Source organism: Mchenga conophoros, linkage group LG18, assembly GCF_057382185.1.
Source record: "Mchenga conophoros isolate Kocher_MC1m ecotype Shallow Benthic linkage group LG18, M_conophoros_male_GT1.1, whole genome shotgun sequence".
Taxonomy (NCBI): domain Eukaryota; kingdom Metazoa; phylum Chordata; class Actinopteri; order Cichliformes; family Cichlidae; genus Mchenga; species Mchenga conophoros.
In genome coordinates this window covers 12,264,659-12,285,508 of record NC_140543.1, presented here as the reverse complement: position 1 = coordinate 12,285,508, position 20,850 = coordinate 12,264,659, and the positions used below count along the sequence as shown (strand labels likewise).

Below are 20,850 nucleotides of genomic sequence, written 5' to 3'. Positions count from 1 at the left end.
AGTAATGTGCCATGCAGGCCACTTTGTGCTGAGGAATCAAATTAAAACTGCTTTGATAGCAAATATAACATATAGGCCCAAGGGTCAAGCTGCAGGTTTGAATAAACATGCTCTTAAGAGCTGACAAAACACCCTCAGTCTTACTTTCAGCTTTTTTTCACCTTTTCTCACCAGCTCTTTGTGTTTTCTTACCATGACAATAGAGGTCAGCAGTACTGTGCTCGCAGTCATCATGAGGAAACTGTCGATGAACCACGTGTACCAAATGACTCCATTGCTGACCCCCATGGCTTTGAGGGTCTCTTTAAGACGGAGCTCCTTTTCCAGCACGATGCTCTTCACTGTCATGGACACAGAGTAGATCCAGGCCAGCACCATGAATATTGGGAAGCAGCGGTTCAGTGTGATCATGAAGCTAGAGTGGAAGTAGGAGAGAGGAAGGAATTAGGATTACACTGATTCTGTGATCTCTCAGCACAGAATGCATTAATCTCAATTTTAGTCAGACAAAAGAGCAGCACGTATTTCCAAAAAAGGCTGTATTCTAGAGAGGAAATTCAGTGTAGTGTAGTACGCCTACTAGAAATTTTCACACATTTGGTTCCTCCATTGATAATAACTAGAATAGCACTAATACAGACTGCAATAAACAGCAATACCCAACTCTACGTTCAAACAAGAGCCACCAAGATGAATGGCATGAAAGCAACAGCAGATTTTTTTAATTTACCTTTTTACTGTCCTTGGCTTAGCTTTCAACAAACCAGCACTCAAGTTGGCTGATTAGTCTGAAAATGTTTAATTCATAATGTGAGTTTTCATTCTCATTCTACTGTATGTCTGAGTCGGCTTGACTGGGCTTTGAAACCTACTGAAATTCAGTTACAAAACCTGTCCACACAGAAAGAAGTTAAGCAGTTAATCACCGAGTTGGACAGTTATTCAACGCATCTATTAATAAATTAAAGCTTCATCTTAACTATACACCAATTTAGGTTAAATTGAATCAGTTGCATGGACAGTATATGCAGGAGCATCATTTTTATTCTGCAATTAATTGTATATTATTCTATTAATAATAGGTTTTGCAGCCCTCTAAAGCACTGTTACACTTTCTGATGTGCAGCAAGTGCTTTATCTATTTCTTTTTAAAGCTTTCTTAATGAAAAGACATATTGTGAAAAATGCTGCAGGACTGCAGTGACTGGTAAACTCACAGGTCATCTACGTAGCATGGATATGGCATCTGCTGGACGTAGACCCCGAGTGGCCAGTCGTTGCCTGTGTGAATTTTAATGATGCCGTGTTCAATCATATCCTGCAGGTAAGCAAAACCTCCCCAGATGTATCTCTGGTCCTCCATGGGGTCTGCTCTAGGACCAGGATCCCAGTACCTGAGAGAGAGGACACAGAAGAATGAAAGATGTCCAGATCTACGCGATTATGGTGTTTGTCATCACATCAGAATAATATATAAGTTGTTGTAGTTGTATTAAATAATCCCGGCCACAATCTCCACTGATTTTCTTTCCACCATAAATGATCCTAAAGCCAAAGTCTTTAACGCTGTGCACACTGATTTTACTTAAGCGGATAAGTCTGACTCAAAGCTCTTTTACAATCTGATTATTCAATTGTATAGCGGCAGGAGTCCCACTGCTTCCATTACAGCCTGCTGGTGTGCTGCAAACAGCTAAATCTGCTTGTTCACCCCGGGGGATATTGACATACTGTCTGCTTATGAAAAAGAGATCAAAGAGAAAGGGGAAATGCATGTAAGAGCTACACATGGTTGGATGAAAGGGCAGGTATGGAACAGCCAAAAACCTTTGGAAGACAGCGAGAGAAGCTTTTCCTCTGGGGAATGTCACAAATACATATAAATTGCCTCATTAAAGTGGCAGTAACAAGATTTTAAAAAAATCTAGGACCAAGCTGACAGGGATATTTAGTGCTTTAAATGATATTGGTTTTGATTTTAAAATGATATTGATGGATCTAATCAATTTTATTTCTACTTTTAATTAAGTACAATTAAAGCCCATGAATGGCTTTTGTTATTTGCCAAAGATGTTTATTATAATTGCGAGCTCTTTGTTTGGTCCCAAGATAAATTAATTTAAACAGTAAAGAGGAAGTTTTTCAGATATTTTTGGCATCGAAAAAATAAATAATTACTCCAATGAAACAAAAGCATCAAAAACATGGGTTAGACTGCAAGGACGCTTTACTTTTTCACATGTTATGCTCAAAACTGTATTTTCTTTAAACTACTGCACAGCAGGAAAAACTGTCACACAAATCTAAATATTCAGACACTTTATTCAGCTTGTTGCTAAAGCACCTTCGGCTTTGAAGCAGGGTTTCCTTGCTATGACACAGTGATTCCTTGGCTCACGACTTTCTGTCATTCTTTGAAAATCCTCTTAGTTTTTGAGGGACATTTTCAGGTCTCTCCAACAACCTACTCAGGGACATTCACAGAGCTGTCCCCAAACCACTCCGGTATTGGATTTATGTGTCTTTAGTGTAATTATTCTATTTGGAGGTGAACCTTCAACCCACCTTGAGGTCTTGAGCCCAGTGGAGTTTGTTTTCATTTAAAGCACAGAGATGGAAGATGTCTCTGTGCTTTGCTCCATTAGCTCAATTCCCTCAACCCTAACCATTCTCCCTGTGTTGGCTCTAAAAAGAAAATCCCACCCCTGCATCATGCTCACCATAGTGCACTGTTTGGGGTGCTTTCTCCAGACACGGTGCTTAGAATTGATGTCAGACAGTCTAATCTTGGTTTAATCAGACCAAATCACCTAATTTCTACTTTCTGACAGTCCTTTAGAAGAACTTTTGTAAACTACACGCAGGTTTTCACTTTGTAAGAGTTGCTCACCCAGTTGCTTAGTTTGATCATATAGTCACCCTCTTGAATCCAAACCTTTTCAGTTTAAGAATTATAGAGGTCACTCAATGTGCTCTTGGGAATATTAAATGCAGCAAAGCCTGGGCTACATTTCAAGGTCTGTCGACTGAATGTTTCTTTTTCTTCCATCCTTGTAATCAGTTTAAAGAATTTTCATAATTGTGGAGGGGGACTGAGTGCAAATTGATCACAAAAGAACATCTAATTTGAACACTTTTAGCTTGTCAGTGCAATATAAAAAAATGTGAAAAGCTTCAGGGATTTGGATACTTTCTGAGTGCAGTGGTTAAGGTACAACAAAAGCTGTCATTTAGCTTTATTTTAGGGGGTTACAAATGTTGAGTAGTCATTCATTACTGACCTGTCTTTGATCTTGTTGGTACGCTCCACCGCATCAATATCCATGCGGATCTTGTACTTGACATGCGGCGGAACACTTGTGGTCCAGGGATACAGGTCCATGAAGACCACGCCAGCCCAGAACTTGTTCTCCTCCAGCAGGTGCAAAGCCTCATGGATCATCTGGGATTCGTCTGTGTAGGCCACAAACTTATCCAGACTAACGCACTGCAGACAGAGAAACATGGAGGAGGATGTGGATTTGTGTTCATAAGAAGCAGTGAAACAGGGCGATGATTTAGCATTTAGCAAGTATAAATATTTATGTTTTCATGTATGTGTAGTTACTGATGCCTTTTAAGCAGTGGTGTTGTTCAATGTGCTGACAGAAGAAAAAATATATAACCCTTTCTTCTATAACATCTAAATCGATGTAACAGTATGCAAGTGCATGTACGATTCTAATTAGATTATGCATTAGATTAGATGCTGAACACTATAACTACCATGAAATACTGGAAGCAAATCGTGTTTCCTTATTTTCTAAGCATCTATTTTCTGAGCTGAATCCTAAATCATTGTTGTTGTTTTTATGGGTTTTTCAGTGGAGTAATCTGGCCACATGGGAAAATGTGAGCCAATATATTCATGGTGCAGTGGCAAACATAGGCATGTTCATATATGCAAGCAGGAAAGCAAAATCCATTTAATGTACACACACTAATCGCAACTCTCATTTTCTCACACACACTTGCTATATTTATTTACCACGTGTGTAATTACCATGTGAAACTCCCACTATGTACACCATAGATACAGCTCTCTAACCCCACTCTCACACTCCCATGTAGACCGTGTCTAATGTCCTCATTCACATTACTGTACAATACCCCCAGAGCACTCAAAGACAGACAAGAGATCACTTCCCATTCATCTTTATGTGAACACACAGTCACTACACAATGATGTTCTCTCAGAGATGGGCTGAGAAGAAGGAGCCTCACTGATACACATGTTCCAATAGGATGCCAGTGTGAGAAACATACCCCTGACAGAGTAAGAGGACCTCATGCTAACTACAGCAGTTATCCTATGGCCCAGTGATTACTGACAGCTATATCTAATTTGCTAAATCCCCCTGGATTGTTTGTGGAGCTCTGAAGGGTCTTGGCACTAAACTAGGAGACAAAGGGTAGATTGAGGTGCCTGCAATGATAGGGCTCTTTCCAAAATCCAAACCCTACCCCCTTTTAATCAGACACAAGAAGAGAGAGAAGGCGTGAAGGATGGATAGAGTGATTTGCCCTCTTTTATGTAGCAAGCACAGGAGTTTGTTTGAATGAAGTGCTGTACACTAAAAAAGCACTGGGTTTTGAGGGGGGTGACTCATTCCCATCTACTCTCTACTTTATCACTGAATGTACAATGGAAACAAGGGAAGGGGGTGACAGCAAACATGTTCTTGCCACCTTTCAGGCTGCTGTATGGAAGAGCTGTGCTAAGTGGTTGTGCCCTGTGTCAAAAAGCCTGGCACAGTCTCCAGGAAGAAGACCTGGGAGACAGACGCTCTTGTCTGTAGAATTTAGACAAAGCCTACCAAAAAGGCCAAATGCCTTGTCATAGGAATGTGCAAAATTGAGGAAAAAAGTAGGGAGACACAGAAATAGAGACAGGTTACTAACCTCTCCATACTGGTTGAACATGTGTATGAGCTGGTCGGTGATGTTAAAAATGTTCCTCCAGTCAAAGTTTGGCATGCCCGCCTCTCTCTCTCGCTCTGGTCCATTATAGAGGAAGTTGAGAATGTCTTTTGTGGTAAATTCAGTTCCCACCAGACTGTTGTCCATGAAATGCATCACCGTTGGGTTCCTCAGTGTATCCTTCAGTGAGAGAGATTAGAGTTACTGTGCATAATAGAAATACAGTACAATACATGCTCATGTAGAAGAAAATGTTTGATTCAGGTGGCTACATAGTAGAGTAAGGAGTAAAATTTAACATTTTCAAGGTTGTGCTGACCAACCTTATGTTAGAGGCCATAAATATGAATCTCTAAATATCAGGAGTAATTAACTGGGAACAAATTATCTATGCTAGGTAGACATGGACATAATGTGGGTGGACATAATATTCAACTAGCTAGTGCTTTTAAATGTATCTGGGGGGGGGCGGTTAAATAATACTAGTTATAGAAAGACTTTAAATTTGCTTTACTAGGTTTGAGGTTGCTGACTGACAGCACACACATAACCACAAACCACTCAGTCACAGAACTGAATCAGATGGTTGAGTGGATTATTCAGTACCTGACAGGTGGAAACTAACACAGGCAGCTGTAGCTGGTAGTCATCTATGAAATATCACCTGTTAATTCAAGTCACTGAACTCATCCATGTTTGGGGTCCCTTCAGGAGCATTTTTAATGCAAATGTCTGTCTTGCAGTGGGGTTAGGTTAATTGGTGATTCTAAATTGCCCATAGGTGTGAATGTAAGTGTGAATGGTTGTCTGTCTCTCTATGTTAGCCCTGCGACAGACTGATGACCTGTCCAGGGTGTACCCTGCCTCTCGCCCTATGGTAGCTGGTATAGGCTCAAGCCCCCATCATGCAGCTGTGGAAGATTTTTTGGCCGCACATCTATGTTGTGAATCTGCTGTTCAACTAAATCCCAAAGGTGCTCGACTAGATTAAGTTCTCGTGTCTCCGGATGGCATTTGAGTACAGTGAAGCAACTGTCTTGTTCAAAAAAACAGTTTGAGATGATTTGAGCTTTGTGACATAGTCAGCAACAATACTCAGGTAGGCTGTGGTGTTTAATTGATGGTCATTTAGTAATAAGGAGCCCAACATGTGTCAAGAAAATATCTCTCACACAATTACATCACCACCAGGAATCTGAAATGTTACGAGGAAAGATGTTGTTTATGCCAATTCTGACCCTACCATCTGAATCTCACAGCATTCATTAGAACAATCAGATCAGGCAACATTTTCCCAATCTTCAATTATAGTGTTGGTGAGCCTCAAATTGTTGCCTCAGTTTCCTGTTCTCAGCTGACAGGAGTGGCACCCAGTGTGGTCTTCTGCTGCTGTAACCCATCTGCTTCATGGATTGTGCAATTATAGATGCTGTTTTGCAAAATGTATTATTTGAGTTACTGTTGGTTTCCTATTTGATTGAAGTAGTCAACACAGCATTTTCACCCAGAAATGCTGTAAACACTAGAGATGGTTATGTGTGAAGATCCTGGTGAATCAGCAGTTTCTAAAACACTCCACAGTTAAATACTACTCTTCTTCAATCTGATGCTCAGTTTCTACTTCAGCAGGTTGTCATGACCATGTCGGCATGCCTAAATGCATCAAGTTGCTGCGATGGGTTTGGCTGATTAAATATTTCCAATTACAAACAGCTGAGCAGGAGTACTAATAAAGATGCCAGTATCAGCAGTGTATATATATATATGGATGCAGCTTGCTAAAAAGCCTGCTAGCATTAGCTGCTTTTTTTTTGTTTTTTTTACTTTATTTTATTATCCAAGTAATGAAATGAAGGGCTCAAAATAGGATTTCACAAACTAATGGGTGGATTCACAGTGGCTGTGTCCATCTCTTTATATAATGTCAGTGGTAGTAAGGAGAGTTGATGTGCAAATGTGCATTAAATTAGTGTGCAGGAATGTGCAGTAATCATACCCTGATCATGTTCATCTGAACGCTGTTTTGGAAGAAAGCCCAGAGTTGAGGTCCCACCTCTTCCCAGGCCTTGGCCATATTTTGGAGCCTCTCTAGCTCCTCAAAGGTTGTGTTGGCCTGGACAAACACAAATACACACATCCTATGAAAGTTGAAAAATATTTCCAGAGTAGTACAACAAAAGCATATTTAACACACAGCGGTCGCATTCTGTGCTAAATACACTGTCAATAATGAGTTTGGTGGAAGTGTCAGTTGTTAAAGGATAGTGTCAGTTAAAAAAAAAAAAAAAGGAGAGATCAAAAAAGTCCACTAACACTTTATCTAAGGTTTAAGCTGCAACATACAGCGGATAACAATGGAATGTTACATTATGTAATTTGGCTACATTCAAAACGCCGCTCAAAACTCTCGAAACCCCACTCTGTTTTGTGTCAGGAGGATTAAAAGAGACATAACAGATCTGTTTTTCCTTCCACTGCCGCGCCCCCACACTTACACTGAATTCTCTCCCTCCTCTTCCCATCCCTCACATTGCATCACATTACCCCTCACCCCCATCACCGCCACCATCCCTTTGCTTTCCTCTGCTTCTTTAGTCAGCTCATTCCAAAGGTGGGTGGTTGGTTTGTATGCATCTACACTGATACTGAGTGTTGAAAGAATCGCAGAAGTGGGGCAAAAGTGAGTTGGAAAAGGGAGAGAGGTGATGGGTCAGGCTGGAGGTGGTCTCACTCACACTCTTTAATATCTTGCGGGCTGCGGGGGAGTCGGGGGTGTAAAGGATCTTTCCCATCAGCAGGGGCTTGACTGAATTCCACACAATTTTCGTGACAGGGTTGGACTCCAGGGTCTGCATCAGGGCATTGCAGAAGGGAGCTAGGGGTAGGGAAAGATGAAGAGAATGAGAAACAAATGGTATTCATATATAATAATTTTTCCTTATGGCCTCCATAAGTCTCAAGCATTCAGACGTAATAAATGATCAACTAAAGAATCTTAATATTAAAAAAAAATAGCCAATCAGAGCATATCAGCCAACCTTCTGGAACAAATTTTGCCTTTTGAGGCAAACTCTGTCCAAATGATAACTGAGTGATCTAAACATCTTTCTTTATGCTTGTGAAATTAGTTCTGTCCCACCTTCTCATGCTAATGAAAGCAAACGACATGTAACAAATACACAATAAGCATAGGTAAAGACTGCATTTGCATAAATAGAAATAAATACGTGAAGTAAGAAGGTGTGTTTTTCTAATATTTAACTATATCTGACTGGTATTTTTTTCTTAAGTCACACTTTAATTACGGCACATTTATTTCTTGCTTCATGTTGAATGAAACTATATGATGAAAAGCACTGAACGAGTGAAACTGAATGGCCGTTGTAGTATTTTCTTTCCAGGTCAACCAGTCACTTCCAATCTAAACTTTTCATTCCAAATGAAAGAGAGGTGTTTGCAGGTTGTGTAAGCGTGAAAATGTATAACTCTGTGACATTTGGACAATCTGAATGTCACAGCAGGCATCAGAGCTGTGACATTTTCATAAGTATGTGTTGTGATGCAAACTTGTGATATTTTTTACTCGTTGTTTTAGATTTCAAAAAAGTCATACTATAACTACTTGTGGTGTCTGCAAAACACTATCATATATAGCGCTATCATATACAGCAGGTACAGGTATATTTCTGTTTCTGTGATTTTTATCTGTAACAAGTACAGTCTTAATACTATATTTGAGTAGAGTATTTTTTAAAAATCCCTCTTTACTTACTGGTAGTATCATCATAGGCATAGTTGTGGTTTTTGGTGCCATTGACCCCCAGAAACACCTTATAATTGTTGTCTTCATACCAGTTGAAAGACAGGACCCTAGAGCCCCCACCCTCAGGATATCCACAGAAGAGACTTGACACGCTGGACATCAACTGGGTGAAAGAGGAAGGACCCCCAGTTTGGAACAGGGAGGACACTGCCTTCATGAGCTCCTGAGAGCTCTCCTGCTGCATCATCTGCGCAAGACAGAGAGGCCCAGTTAAACTTTTAAACAATCCGATAGTCTGCAGCCATGAGGCTGTATCTATACAGCAGTGCTTCAATATTAGCATGCTAACATGGTCACAGTGAACACACTCTGCAATTAGCACTAATCACAAAATGCAAAATACAAAAAAGGTGAGCCCAAATCAAACGGAAATTGGATTTTACTGGTGGAAAGGTCAACAAAGCAGAGCACATCCTAAAAAGTGAGTTCCCTGTACACACAGAGAAAATGAGATACTGGTAACACTTTACATGAAGTAAAATATGTGTAAACTATAAAATCAAATTCAAATTCAAATTTTATTTGTCACGTACACAGTCATACACAGTACGATATGTAGTGAACATGATTAATAGCTTATATTTACAAGTTGGTTACTCGGATAACACAAGTCGGGAAATAGGATTTACTATCGTCAGAATAAACTAGGATTTAAAGCACCTTTAACCTATAAACTAGAGTTCAATCACCTCTGTCTAATATACAGTACACACCCCTAACACCAAATGGTTTATATGCTGTATCTCAAACCCTGACTGGCTGTTAGTTTTTAAGTTTTATATATTTTTTTGTCTGGCGTGTCTGTTGATCATTGCTGAGAAGTACGACCAAACATTTTCTGGCCTACAGCAGGATGAGTAACTATTAGGTATTGCTGGAAAGTGTAAACAATCCATTTTGAGTTATTTGACCTTCATCAGATAATTATACACAGATCAGGGATATTTATGTTTGTCATACTCATTCATGCCCTGTGAATTTTTAAGTATAAACGGTCACAAGAAAACAATAGCTTAAAGATAAGCAAAGAAGTTGGACAGAGCTGAGCTGCAAGGTGGATTAAATATCCTCCTATTGAGAGAACAAAAATAGCTTCAACCAGGAGAGCAATTCTCCCTGCTACATGTAATTTCCTCTGTGAAGATAATGAAGGAGGCCATCAATAATTGTATTGCATGTTGCTCCTACATGTTGGTAGGACTGAGTTCCTCCGGGAGCGTTTTGGTTCAAATCATATTTGGATTTATTAGCACGGGTCATCACTGATTTGGCTCCAGAGGTGAGTGATGAAAATGGCTCTTTGATCGTTTATGACTCCTACTCAAAGCTACCTTTTACATGTGGACACGCGCAGACATAAGCATGCTACAACACACCCCTCATGTCTGTCGCGCTCACTCCCTCTTCCTCTGTTTCCTTATGTATTATTTCTCGCACAGAAACATCCACACACACACTGAACTGAAAGGAAGAAGAGGTGGGTAATGAGAGCTTTTGGCTCGCCTTTCTGTCACCACGGTGATACGAAGGTCCCACCTACAGGATGTGTCACCTCAAAAGAATGTCCCTCTTTTCCTCCCTCCCTCTACCTCCCACCCTCCTCTCTCTTTCTCTCTCACCCCTGGCTAAGGTGATGATGGGATACGCTCTCCCTTGGGACAAACCGTGAACGTGCCTAAACACACATCTCAGTCACAGTGATTTGTGTGTATGTGTTGCCTGATAAACACATTATTCTACTCTATTGTGTTACAATGCTGTTTTATACTGTTTGTGCTTTTTGTTATATATAAACCAATGCATCCCATTTCATTATGTTCTACCGTATTTGTTCTAGTCGACTCTCTTAGTTTTATTCTATTTTAGTCTAATATTTTAGATGTGTAATAACGTATCAGTGTTTCTGTGTGGCTGTGACTTGTTGACAACATGTCAGCATACTATGTCTCCTTCTTCTGACTTTAATTGAATAGTGATAGTTCTTGAAAGCTGATTTTATTATTTTTTATCATCCATTTTCTTTTTACTTTTTCAGTTATTTGTTCATTGTTTGATCTGTTGCACCAAGTGTGAAATAAATAAATAAATGAAATGAAATGAAAATTATCTTCTCATTCATACATTTTTTTCTTTCATTTGCGCAAGTGTGTGTATATGTGTTTACATTTCCATTCCACGTGTGTTCTTCTTGTAGAAAAAAAATGTAATCTACAGTATCTACTGTATTCTCTTCAACCCTGTTCTATTCCATTGTAGTTAGTGTTTCAGATCCATTCATTTATAATGCATGTGCATGCATATACATTACATGTATGCAGATACACAACAGGCATATTTTTAGCTCACAAAGCACTTGCAAAAATGTATTTTTTAACACATACTGTACATGTAACCCTCACAGTATTGAGCACATCATTCAGCTTCTTCTGGGAGCGATTCTTGAACGGGGAGCAACGGAAGAGGCGAGTTTCCTGCATGACTAAAAATACTAGTGCCTTTGATACTGAGGGCTTGAGAAGAAGAAGAGACTCAAGGAGCAGAAGAGAAGGGATGGATGACATTTGGACTACTTACATCTTGGATCTTCGCTGATGTTGCCTTAAAAGCCTGGCCCCAGAAATGCAGGTCAATGCCCACGGAGCTTCTGTCCAAAACCTGAGGCATCTAGGGGGGAACAAAACAGGAGATCTATTAAAGTAAAATGAGATTATTACAGATAAAGGGGGATTTAAACACAACTGGTCCTTTGTTCTTTTATGTTATAACCATTACTGCTCTTTTTAAATCATATAATATCTCAGCTTGTGACTTGTAAATTCATATCTGGTCACAAGTGATTTCCAGGAAACTTCCAGGAATTTGAAGCAATACACTACTGGGCAAAACCACATCAAACGCACAGAAAATGCCATATTTTTTTTAACCTGTGCTAAACTTGAGATCCACCAATTGTTTGATGTGGAACTACGTATTATAACTCCCCTACGCATCCTTCAGTGGCATTATCTTCTTGAGAAACCATTAACAGTAGGTGTTAGGAAATGACTGGTCAGGGCAGGAGTGCTGAGGGTAAGGAAACCAGGAGTGCCAAGACAAACACACACACACATGAGATATCCTTCTTCTCGCATTCTTCGTGCCTGAATTTCAATGAACGAAGGAAGGAGGGAGGCAGTATGGTGAGGGGGATAGAGAGAAAGCAAGGGAGTGGGAAGGGAGGGCACTGAAAAGTTGATGCAAGAAGGGAGTCAAGAGTGTAATGATGGGAGGACAGCTGCTATGAGACCAAGGTCAATGTGGTAATGGGCATGATGTGCGATGGAGTTAACGAGTTAAATTAAGAGATCAGATTTCCCACACATAAACTGTCTATCCATCCATTCTCTTATGCTTATCCTTGTCAGGGTCGTGGGGGGGGGGCTGGAGACTATTCCAGTTACCATAGGGCAAAAGGGGGAATTTAAGGTTCTAGGTCAGATTTTTCATCTCTAAGATATTTGACAACATACATCTCTCAAGTCTAAATATAGGGTAGTCTCTAATTGACCCTAATTTGCAAGCTATTTATAGCAACTTCTTCACTATTCCAAGGATTTTCTTTTAAAAAATGGTAATTAAAGCCACAGCAACACTGTGAAGATGCACTATTTGTCAGGTTTTTAGCAACCATATAAACCAGGTTTGCTAGAAGCTATGTTGACTCAAAATATATGTATGAGAAGTGGCATCCTGTCTTACAGAATACCACAGAGTCTGCAGGCAGGCTCTAAGCCCATTAAAGAAACAGGCCAAGAAGGATAATGCCATGTAAACTCCCTCAGCCAATCACCTGACTCACCCAGGCTGAACAACACAGACATATGATAAAGAGAGAGTACAACATTTACAGCTGGACATGCAGTGAAATGGAGTTTTTGACATTGATATCATATAAATACGATGCAATTTATAAGATGGAAGAGTATGGACAGAATGACTAATTTGATTGTCAATTACAGTGTCAGTTACATATATTCCAATAGCCAGGTTTCCTGTCTCAACAAACAAATCTTTTGTTACACGTTAGGAAAAAGATTTTTCCTATTGCGTAAGCTAACACTAGTTATACACTGTTAGCTGTTTAATAATGTAAAAAAAAGTTCAGGTGCATTTTGTATATGCGAAACTTATCATTTCAGATGAGCGTGAGAGTCCCTGCTGTTGTTTTGTGGATCTTATACTCTTTGTTTCACTATTTGTGTGTGCGTGCAGAACAAGGAGACAAGGGACAAAAATGAAGATAACATTTCTTGAGTTGAGGATAACTTGCTCAAATAATCACAGGTGAATACAAGTGTTATTAAAAAAGAAAGGGTCTGTTTTAGTCCCAATATGCTTTTAAGATAATCGAACATTTCTAAAGAGAGCCAGTGCCTAAAATAAAACCAGCAAACACTTCTACAGACTCCCCTGCTAGAGCCAGCTACTGGGCCTCACGTGCAGCACTGATATCTATGCAAACCTCGACATACATGTACAGTTTCTACAGAGAAGATTTACTGGTATTGTAGCACTTTTGAAGCTTTTGGAGGACAGTACCAATTCAGCTCAGTTCAATTCAATTCTGGTTTATTTAGATAGCACCACATTTGAACAACAGTCCCCTCAAGGCCATTTATAGAATAAGGTAACAACTGTACAGTATTCTGGAGAAAGCGCCAACAACCAGCCCCCTGTGAGCAAGTGCTTTGCAGCAGTGGAAAGAAAAAAAATACTGCCTTCTAACGAGAAGAAAGCTCTGGCAGAACCAGAGTCAAGGAAGTGCAGCCATATGCCACAACCCGCTGGCGGGGGAGAAAGAGAAGAGACGGGCAAAACACACACTAAGGGAGAGAGTAGACAAAAATGTAATGACATGCTGCAGTGGTATACAAACACATGGTGAGTAAGAAGAAATGAGTGGGGAAGTAGTCAGTGTATCACATGAAGTCTTGCAGTTGTCTGAGCTTACAGCAGCATAGATAAGGAATGGTTCAGAGACACCTATTCCAGCCCTAACTGTAAGCTTTATCAAAAGGGATCCTAACCCTAATCTTAAAACTAGAAAGTGTGTCTGTCTCCTAAATCCAAAGTGGGAGATGGTACCATGTGAGACGGGGCTGATAGCTCTCCCTCTACTTTTGGAAACTCTAAGAGCCACAAGTAAGCCTGCAGTCTGAGAGTGAAGTGCTCTGTTGCAATCAAATGGTACAATGAGGTCCTTCATATACGATGAGCCCTGATTATTCAGAGCTTTGTATGTGAGGAGAAGGATTTCAGATTAAATTGTGGATTCATTATGAAACCAGTAAAGAGACGCTAATATGAGAGAAATGTGATCTCTGTATGAAGTATGATCTGTTAGTACTCTTTGGATAAACTTGAGTATTTGCTGGGAACATTTAGAACAAATTCATAAAAATAAATGACAATAGTCCAAATTACAATAATCCAGCCTAGACCTAATAAATGCATGAACTATTTTTTTTTTATCACTCTAAGATGGGATGTTTCTAATTTAAGAGATATTGCAAGCAGTCCTGCTTTCTTTCACATGTGTTTAATGTCCACACTATCCAACATATCCTGGTCAAAACTGCCTCCAAGAGCTCTCACACTTTTGCTGGAGGCCAGTGTAATGCCATCAAGGGTATATGTCTGGTTAGACACCAGGTAAGATCCATTATTTTTATATAATAACTTTGTTTTGTCTTAAAAAGATTCCCAGTGTTTAGCTAATTGATTTGTGTCACCTGGCTTCACTGAGAAATGAAGCTGGGTATCATCTGTAAACCAATGGAAATGAACACAGTGGTACTTGATATTGTTATTGCCTAAGGAAACCATGTACTGTATAATGTAAAAAGTATTGGTGCCAGCACAGAACCCTGTGGCACTCCATGACTAAATGCCAGATGTGAAGACTTTCCATCTTCCACTACATCAATTTTACTGATCCCGCAGCTAATATTAAAAAGTCCATATAATAGGTTTGTAGATGAGTGACTGTCTGGTCTGCACCGACTAAATCCAGGTTTGAGCTGTATTTATTGGCCAAAATTTAATGAATTCTCTCTGAAAACGTCTTGCAGTGAATATGCCTGAAACAGTCGGAAAATACACAGCAGTGTGTGTCTCTAAAACTGTGTAGGACAATTTTGCCTGAGTTTGTGTTATGGTCTTGGGTCAGTGACCCAGGGTTTTGGAATTTGTATTACTATTATTATGATTACTATTGTTCTTGGGTTTATTTATGGCTATGACTTCTAGTGTTATGGTTTCTGTTTTGTACTTCCAGCACTCAAGTTCTTCTCTGTTCTGCAAATTCTAGTTCTTAGGTTTACCTCCTCTTGTTGCTGCATTTCTATGTGTTTTGTTTACACTTCCCTGTTGTGTCATTATGGGTAATTGTGTCAGCTGTTTTCCAATGTGTGTTCACTTTCCCAATTACCCTCCAGTGTACTTAGGTCTCGTGTTTCTTACTGTTAGCTGTCTGGTTGTCTGCTTATGTTCTCTCCCATAGTCACAGCCAAAGTAAAGGTCATAGTTTGACATCTCAGTTTGAGTCAAGTCACTGTTCAGTTTCGTTCCTGTAATCAATCAGCAGCTAAATAAACGGTCCGCTATTGGTTCGCATCTCAGCCCAGTTTCCCTCTGTGTCTGCGTTTGGATCCACACCTCTCTCTCTCTCTCCGCACGATTTGCCTCCAGAAATTGTGACAGTTTGGACCCACATTTATCGCTTCAGGTTTAAACTGTGAAGCTACCAGACTTTGATAGATTAAAGTGCTTACAAATATTAAATAATATATAATATAAATATGTACACGACTTAATGCATTAATACATCCTGACATTCCAAAGCAGAGTAAATATGCAAAATCAATACAGTAACACAAGAGATGCTCATCGATATCCACCAGTCTTTCAATAGAGAGCAGTGCGTGGATGTGGGAACCAACATCTGCTGTTAGACATACTAGATCATCACCTAGTGATATGAATGATGCACCACTGTATAAGTTAAAACAAGCTACTAACCAGCTTAAAGATCTTGAAGAAGTCCAGATTAGCATACAGGACATCCTCTATCCTCTGGAGCCTTTGCTGGCTCAGGGCACACATAGCATTGCGGACCCCATGCAGTCCCATGCGAGTGGGGAAGAACAGGAAACGCTCCAAGAGGGCCTGACTACATGCTATGTCTTTCAGCTGCAGGTCTGGGACTCCAAATGCAAACTGCAAAACAGCATCAAAATATTTGTATTCATATTCAGTAAGTTACTATAATGTATATAATGTCTTTTTAGACAAGTGCAATTGCCACAATCCAGGTAAAGCATGGTTTTAATTTTGATTCTCTGCAAAAATTCATCATTAACCTCTGCAAAAATCTTTCTAAAAAGATGTACCTGTTCAAGTCGTATTTGTGCATTGACAAGTTGATAAACTATAGACTCCGAGAGCCCGGCATCTCTTAACAGGAAGGCTGTGAGAACTTCATCATCCTTCAAAATATCCTCCACCTTCAGCCCGCGACCTAAACGGAAAATCATGAACAGAGATAGCGAAAGGTCAAAATCAGCAAAAAATAACTTTGACCCACTGCGCTGAGGAAATGATTCACAGCAGAAAAGATTGACACAGATTTTCAGAGAAAACGCAGTGAGGAAGGGTGTTTATGCACATTTCCCTGCCAAAAACTAAAGCTAATTTCTTAGGAAGAAATACTGAGAACACATTTCGGGTATGCCTTTGGGCCTAGTCATAAAAAACGGCATGTGACTCAGCACCATAATGTGCAAATTACCCAGGATTAAAAGGCCAAAGTGAAAAATAGTGAAGGGAAGTTTATAAACCACCATGGAGGAATTCTTTTTGTGTAGATGTCATGTACGTACTTTTTAAAGCAAGTGGCAAAATCTACAATAAAAGATATTTTTAAAGCCTGCATCCATGCAGCACTGAAAATGTATAATGTAATTTACAGAAATTGGACAAAATAAATAAATATTTTTATAGCTACTGTTTTCTGTTTATGTTAGGTTAAGAATTAATGTCTCTTAAAAGGAAAATTATTAGCACCTTTGGGTTCACATCTGTCCAGAAACCTTGTTCTCAATAGTCATTTTTTTGTCAGCTTATTAATAAAAACGTCTACTGGCCACTTTCCTCTTTTTTGACTTCACCTGAGACTGCAGACGGATTGTTGCGTAAAGTTTCCATGAAGTTTGAGAATGATGACATTTCATGCCAAAGCCTGCCAAGCTGTTGGACTTCCGTGTCATTGAGCAGAAGCTTTTGGATGTTGGTGTAGAATCGCGCCAATCTGGAATAACCCCCCCAAAAAACACACAAAAAAAACCACATTTTTTTATAAGGTTAAAAGTGGTTTTTACCAAGTTTAAAAGAGCTGAGTTATGCTTACACCGAGTTATTATAATTGGAAACAACGCCTGGGGATTCTCCTCGGGTTGGATATCTAAAGCAGGGATTGTTGACGTTGCAGAAGATGCCCTGAATCCAAGGGAGAATCCCTGTAGAGGGCAGCGCCTTGTTGGGGAAATGACCTAAAGAAACACAGACTACGTTAGAGGCAATGTGAGAGGTTGTGATTTGATGTTAACAGAACTGTGAAAGGGTAAAGGGATACTATTTTTACAAGGAAAGAAAGGAATTTCAGCAAATACAATTTTGTCTTTTTCTTTTCTTTTCTAATTTGAAAACTTGATGCATAATTGGCGAATTCTTCTTACACTCATGTTGTTGGTACAGTGGATTGGCTTTCCTCAGCCACACCAAACCAATGAATAGCAACACTGGCCAGAAGATCTCCACCAGGAAGCGGATCTGGATAGACAGATGTGATGCAGTCATACACCGTGAAGTATGAGAACAACAGAAACACAACCAAAACAATTGCCATGGGGTTTGAACATTAATATATATACATATATTATACATATATATATGTATGTATATTAATGTTCAAACCCTATGGTAATTGTTTTGGTTGTGTTTCTGTCGTTCTCATACTATTTATTTATAGATATAGACGATATCCAACTCTATATATCTTTTAAACCGGAAGAGGCTTCTAAGCTGCGGCTTTTAAATGTGTGCTTGGAAACCATTAAAGGCTGGATGGCTGAAAACTTCCTCCAACTAAATGAAAGTAAAACCGAAGTCCTCTTATGTGCCCCAGATAGACATATACCCAGTATAATAAATGCTCTTGGTCCTCTTTCAACGTTTGTAAAACCATCTGTCAGGAACTTAGGGATTATCCTTGATCCTGCTCTTACGTTAGATAGTCATGTTAAATCTCTTGTTTGGTCTTGCTTTTATCATTTAAGAAATATTTCTAAATTGAGCTCTATTATATCCTATACCGAACTGGAGATTGTTATTCATGCTTTTATCTCTTCACGACTGGACTATTGCAATTCCCTGTTTACTTGTTTAAATAAAGGTTCTTTGGAGCGTCTGCAGATCGTTCAGAATGCTGCAGCAAGACTTTTGACGAAAGCTTCTAAATTTTCACATATAACACCGTTGCTCATGCAGTTACATTGGCTTCCTGTTGAATTTAGAGTCCAGTTTAAGATTTTGGTTTTAACTTTCAAGGCTCTTCAACAACAAGCACCACCATATATCATTGAACTTTTACAGCCCTATGCCCCTAGTAGGTCTCTGAGGTCGAGTAGTCAGGGCCTACTTGTCATTCAGTATACGAGACTGAAAACTAGGGGTGATAGAGCTTTTGCTACTGTGGCCGCCAGACTGTGGAATTCCCTTCCTCAGGACTTACGATCCGCTGATTCATTGATTACTTTTAAAAAACAGCTAAAAACACATCTTTTTAAAACTGCCTTTTGCTAACTTTGTTTGTATTTTGTCTTTTTAATCTGTTATATCTTGTAAAGCACTTTGTGATCTCTATCTAGAAATGTGCTATATAAATAAAATTTTACTTACTTACTTACTTACTTAGATATACAATATATATAAAAAGTGTTACCTTCTGTCTCTTTCGAAGAGTCCAGTTTTTCCACAGTAACAGGCTGACTTGAGAGCCAGTCTTCATTGCTCTGCAGCTCAACCCCTGGAAGGGGTCATCAGACTTTAATAAACCTGTAGATAACATAACTCCATTAGTGATGACATTTACTACAGCTATTTCGAAGACATGAGACAAACTAGATCAAATTATTGGAGTTCAGAAAGACCCATATGTGGATCTAGCCCTAAGAGCACGTCTTGTCTTGGGCTGGATTTTGTCTTGTGCTCATTTCATATCAGACTTATATTTGAACTGGTTTATGAGAGGTTTTACTACAACTGCAGATAATTAATTCACAAAACACACAGAACCCTGACAGGCTCCGCAAAACCACTGAACCTCTATTAATTAATGCAAAAGGACAAATTTTACCTGCAGTGGCAATGGGTGATGTTATTAACTACCATATGTGTTAACAGACACGGTTACAGGATGTATTTACATGACTTTGTGCGTGTATACAAATAAAGCTTTATACTTGCAATTTGAACCTACTCTCATGCAGATGTATTCCAAAGGCAAATTAATTTTCAGGGAGATGTTAAGGGGAAAATGCCAGTGACATATACAGGATATGTGCAGATGGTGCTTCAGAAAATCTCGGACATGAAGAGTAATTTGCTCAGTGCAACGTGTCCAACAGATTACCTCAGAGCGCATGAACACCTGTCTGGAAAACAGGGGATGCTGTAAGACTGAAACAGGAGAGTAAAAGCTATCATTATGTATGTGACATCTCTGGATGTAATTTTGGGGTTTTTTGTGCTTTCTGCTCTCATCTTTGGGAAAAAAAGCTGAAAAAAAGAAGAAAAAAAACCCTGGCATAAATCACTTTAAAAGGCACTGGGCTGTCATGTCCCACCAGAACAGCTTTAATGTACCTCAAATCAAATTCAAATTCAAATTCAAATTTTATTTGTCACGTACACAGTCATACACAGTACGATATGTAGTGAAATGCTTGGACAACTGCTCGTGACCTAAAGAGAACAAAAAAGGAAAAGGCTATGAATAAGATAGGAAATAAATATGAAAAATTAAAAAGGGTAAATTTAACTAAGAAGGAATAAAATATAAATTAAGGTTAAAAATGAAATAACTGTACAACACAAATTAGAATGAAGGGTAAATTTAACTGGGAAGAATAAGATAAAGATAAGGATACCTAGGCACCTTTCTATGTCTCTATTGGTCAGAGTGAACACCATTGCAATTATTGCATTGATAGTCCCTCATTTGCTGTGGTGATGGTGGAGAAAACACCCTAACACACCGCTCCAATATCTCCCACAGGTGTACGAACTGGCTAAGCTTCCCTCAAGTATAACCAGTGGCCATGACACCCCTTCACTGAGTCTGAAGTCTTATTTTGTTTGTTGTTAAATTTGTCATTTACCTTTATGCAAGTTAGAAAAATAGTCATTTTGGAATATGGGGGCAGTTCTGATACAGTTTGGGTCCACTCATCCCTTTAAAGAAAGGTCACAGCAAATCAATACCAAGATGTTCTGAGTGAATCTAAAAGCCAAACAGTAATTAGCAGCCATATCTCTTTGTTACACGATCTTCCAAACAACTTAGTCAACAACAAGCTTAAACAAGTAAATATAGATCCTTACCTGTTATGGAATGATAGAAAAGTAGAACGACATCTAGAGAAACAGGTTCACCGACAAGCTGAAGTATTGGGAAAAAATTAAGCAAGGTAAGAGATCCGTGTGCCTTCTAGCTGCCCACTCCCTCTCCTCTGCCTGCAGGTCAGCAGCACTCCTAATCTGATTGCTCTAATCTCCCAGCTCAACATGGGCAAGCAGAAAAAATACAACCGTCATCCATTTTGAGGCAGAATTAAGGGGATACCTACGGAAGAGGAAAGGAGGAATCCAGGTGGAGAGATGTTTCATCCTATACTGGAGATGTGTTTCATCACGGCGGCAACCAGTGTGCTTTTAGAAAGATAAAGGAGCAAGATTTACCTGCACAGTCA

General features: G+C 39.4%; 1 protein-coding gene across 3 annotated transcripts in view; it reads right to left on the bottom strand.

Annotated features, from left to right (window-relative positions):
* The window catches only part of abca4b (ATP-binding cassette, sub-family A (ABC1), member 4b), a 46,103-nt gene extending 25,266 nt beyond the window's left edge, over nucleotides 1–20,837 (bottom strand). For 2 of the 3 annotated variants that reach the window (XM_085254847.1, XM_085254849.1), the window contains exons 1-15: nucleotides 20,483–20,635; nucleotides 18,822–18,934; nucleotides 17,557–17,650; nucleotides 17,229–17,370; nucleotides 16,990–17,129; nucleotides 16,213–16,340; nucleotides 15,842–16,039; nucleotides 11,357–11,446; nucleotides 8,732–8,969; nucleotides 7,695–7,834; nucleotides 6,956–7,072; nucleotides 4,942–5,139; nucleotides 3,282–3,487; nucleotides 1,218–1,394; nucleotides 193–415 (exon numbers count right to left, since the gene is read on the bottom strand). In XM_085254847.1, the coding sequence (XP_085110973.1) occupies nucleotides 193–415; nucleotides 1,218–1,394; nucleotides 3,282–3,487; nucleotides 4,942–5,139; nucleotides 6,956–7,072; nucleotides 7,695–7,834; nucleotides 8,732–8,969; nucleotides 11,357–11,446; nucleotides 15,842–16,039; nucleotides 16,213–16,340; nucleotides 16,990–17,129; nucleotides 17,229–17,370; nucleotides 17,557–17,650; nucleotides 18,822–18,887 (2,157 nt within the window). In that variant the 5' untranslated portion in view covers nucleotides 18,888–18,934; nucleotides 20,483–20,635. Of the gene's footprint in view, nucleotides 1–192; nucleotides 416–1,217; nucleotides 1,395–3,281; nucleotides 3,488–4,941; nucleotides 5,140–6,955; nucleotides 7,073–7,694; nucleotides 7,835–8,731; nucleotides 8,970–11,356; nucleotides 11,447–15,841; nucleotides 16,040–16,212; nucleotides 16,341–16,989; nucleotides 17,130–17,228; nucleotides 17,371–17,556; nucleotides 17,651–18,821; nucleotides 18,935–20,482; nucleotides 20,636–20,727 lie in introns of those variants that run through there. The other variant, XM_085254848.1, reaches the window with a different exon arrangement.
* Nucleotides 20,838–20,850: the final 13 nt, after the last annotated feature.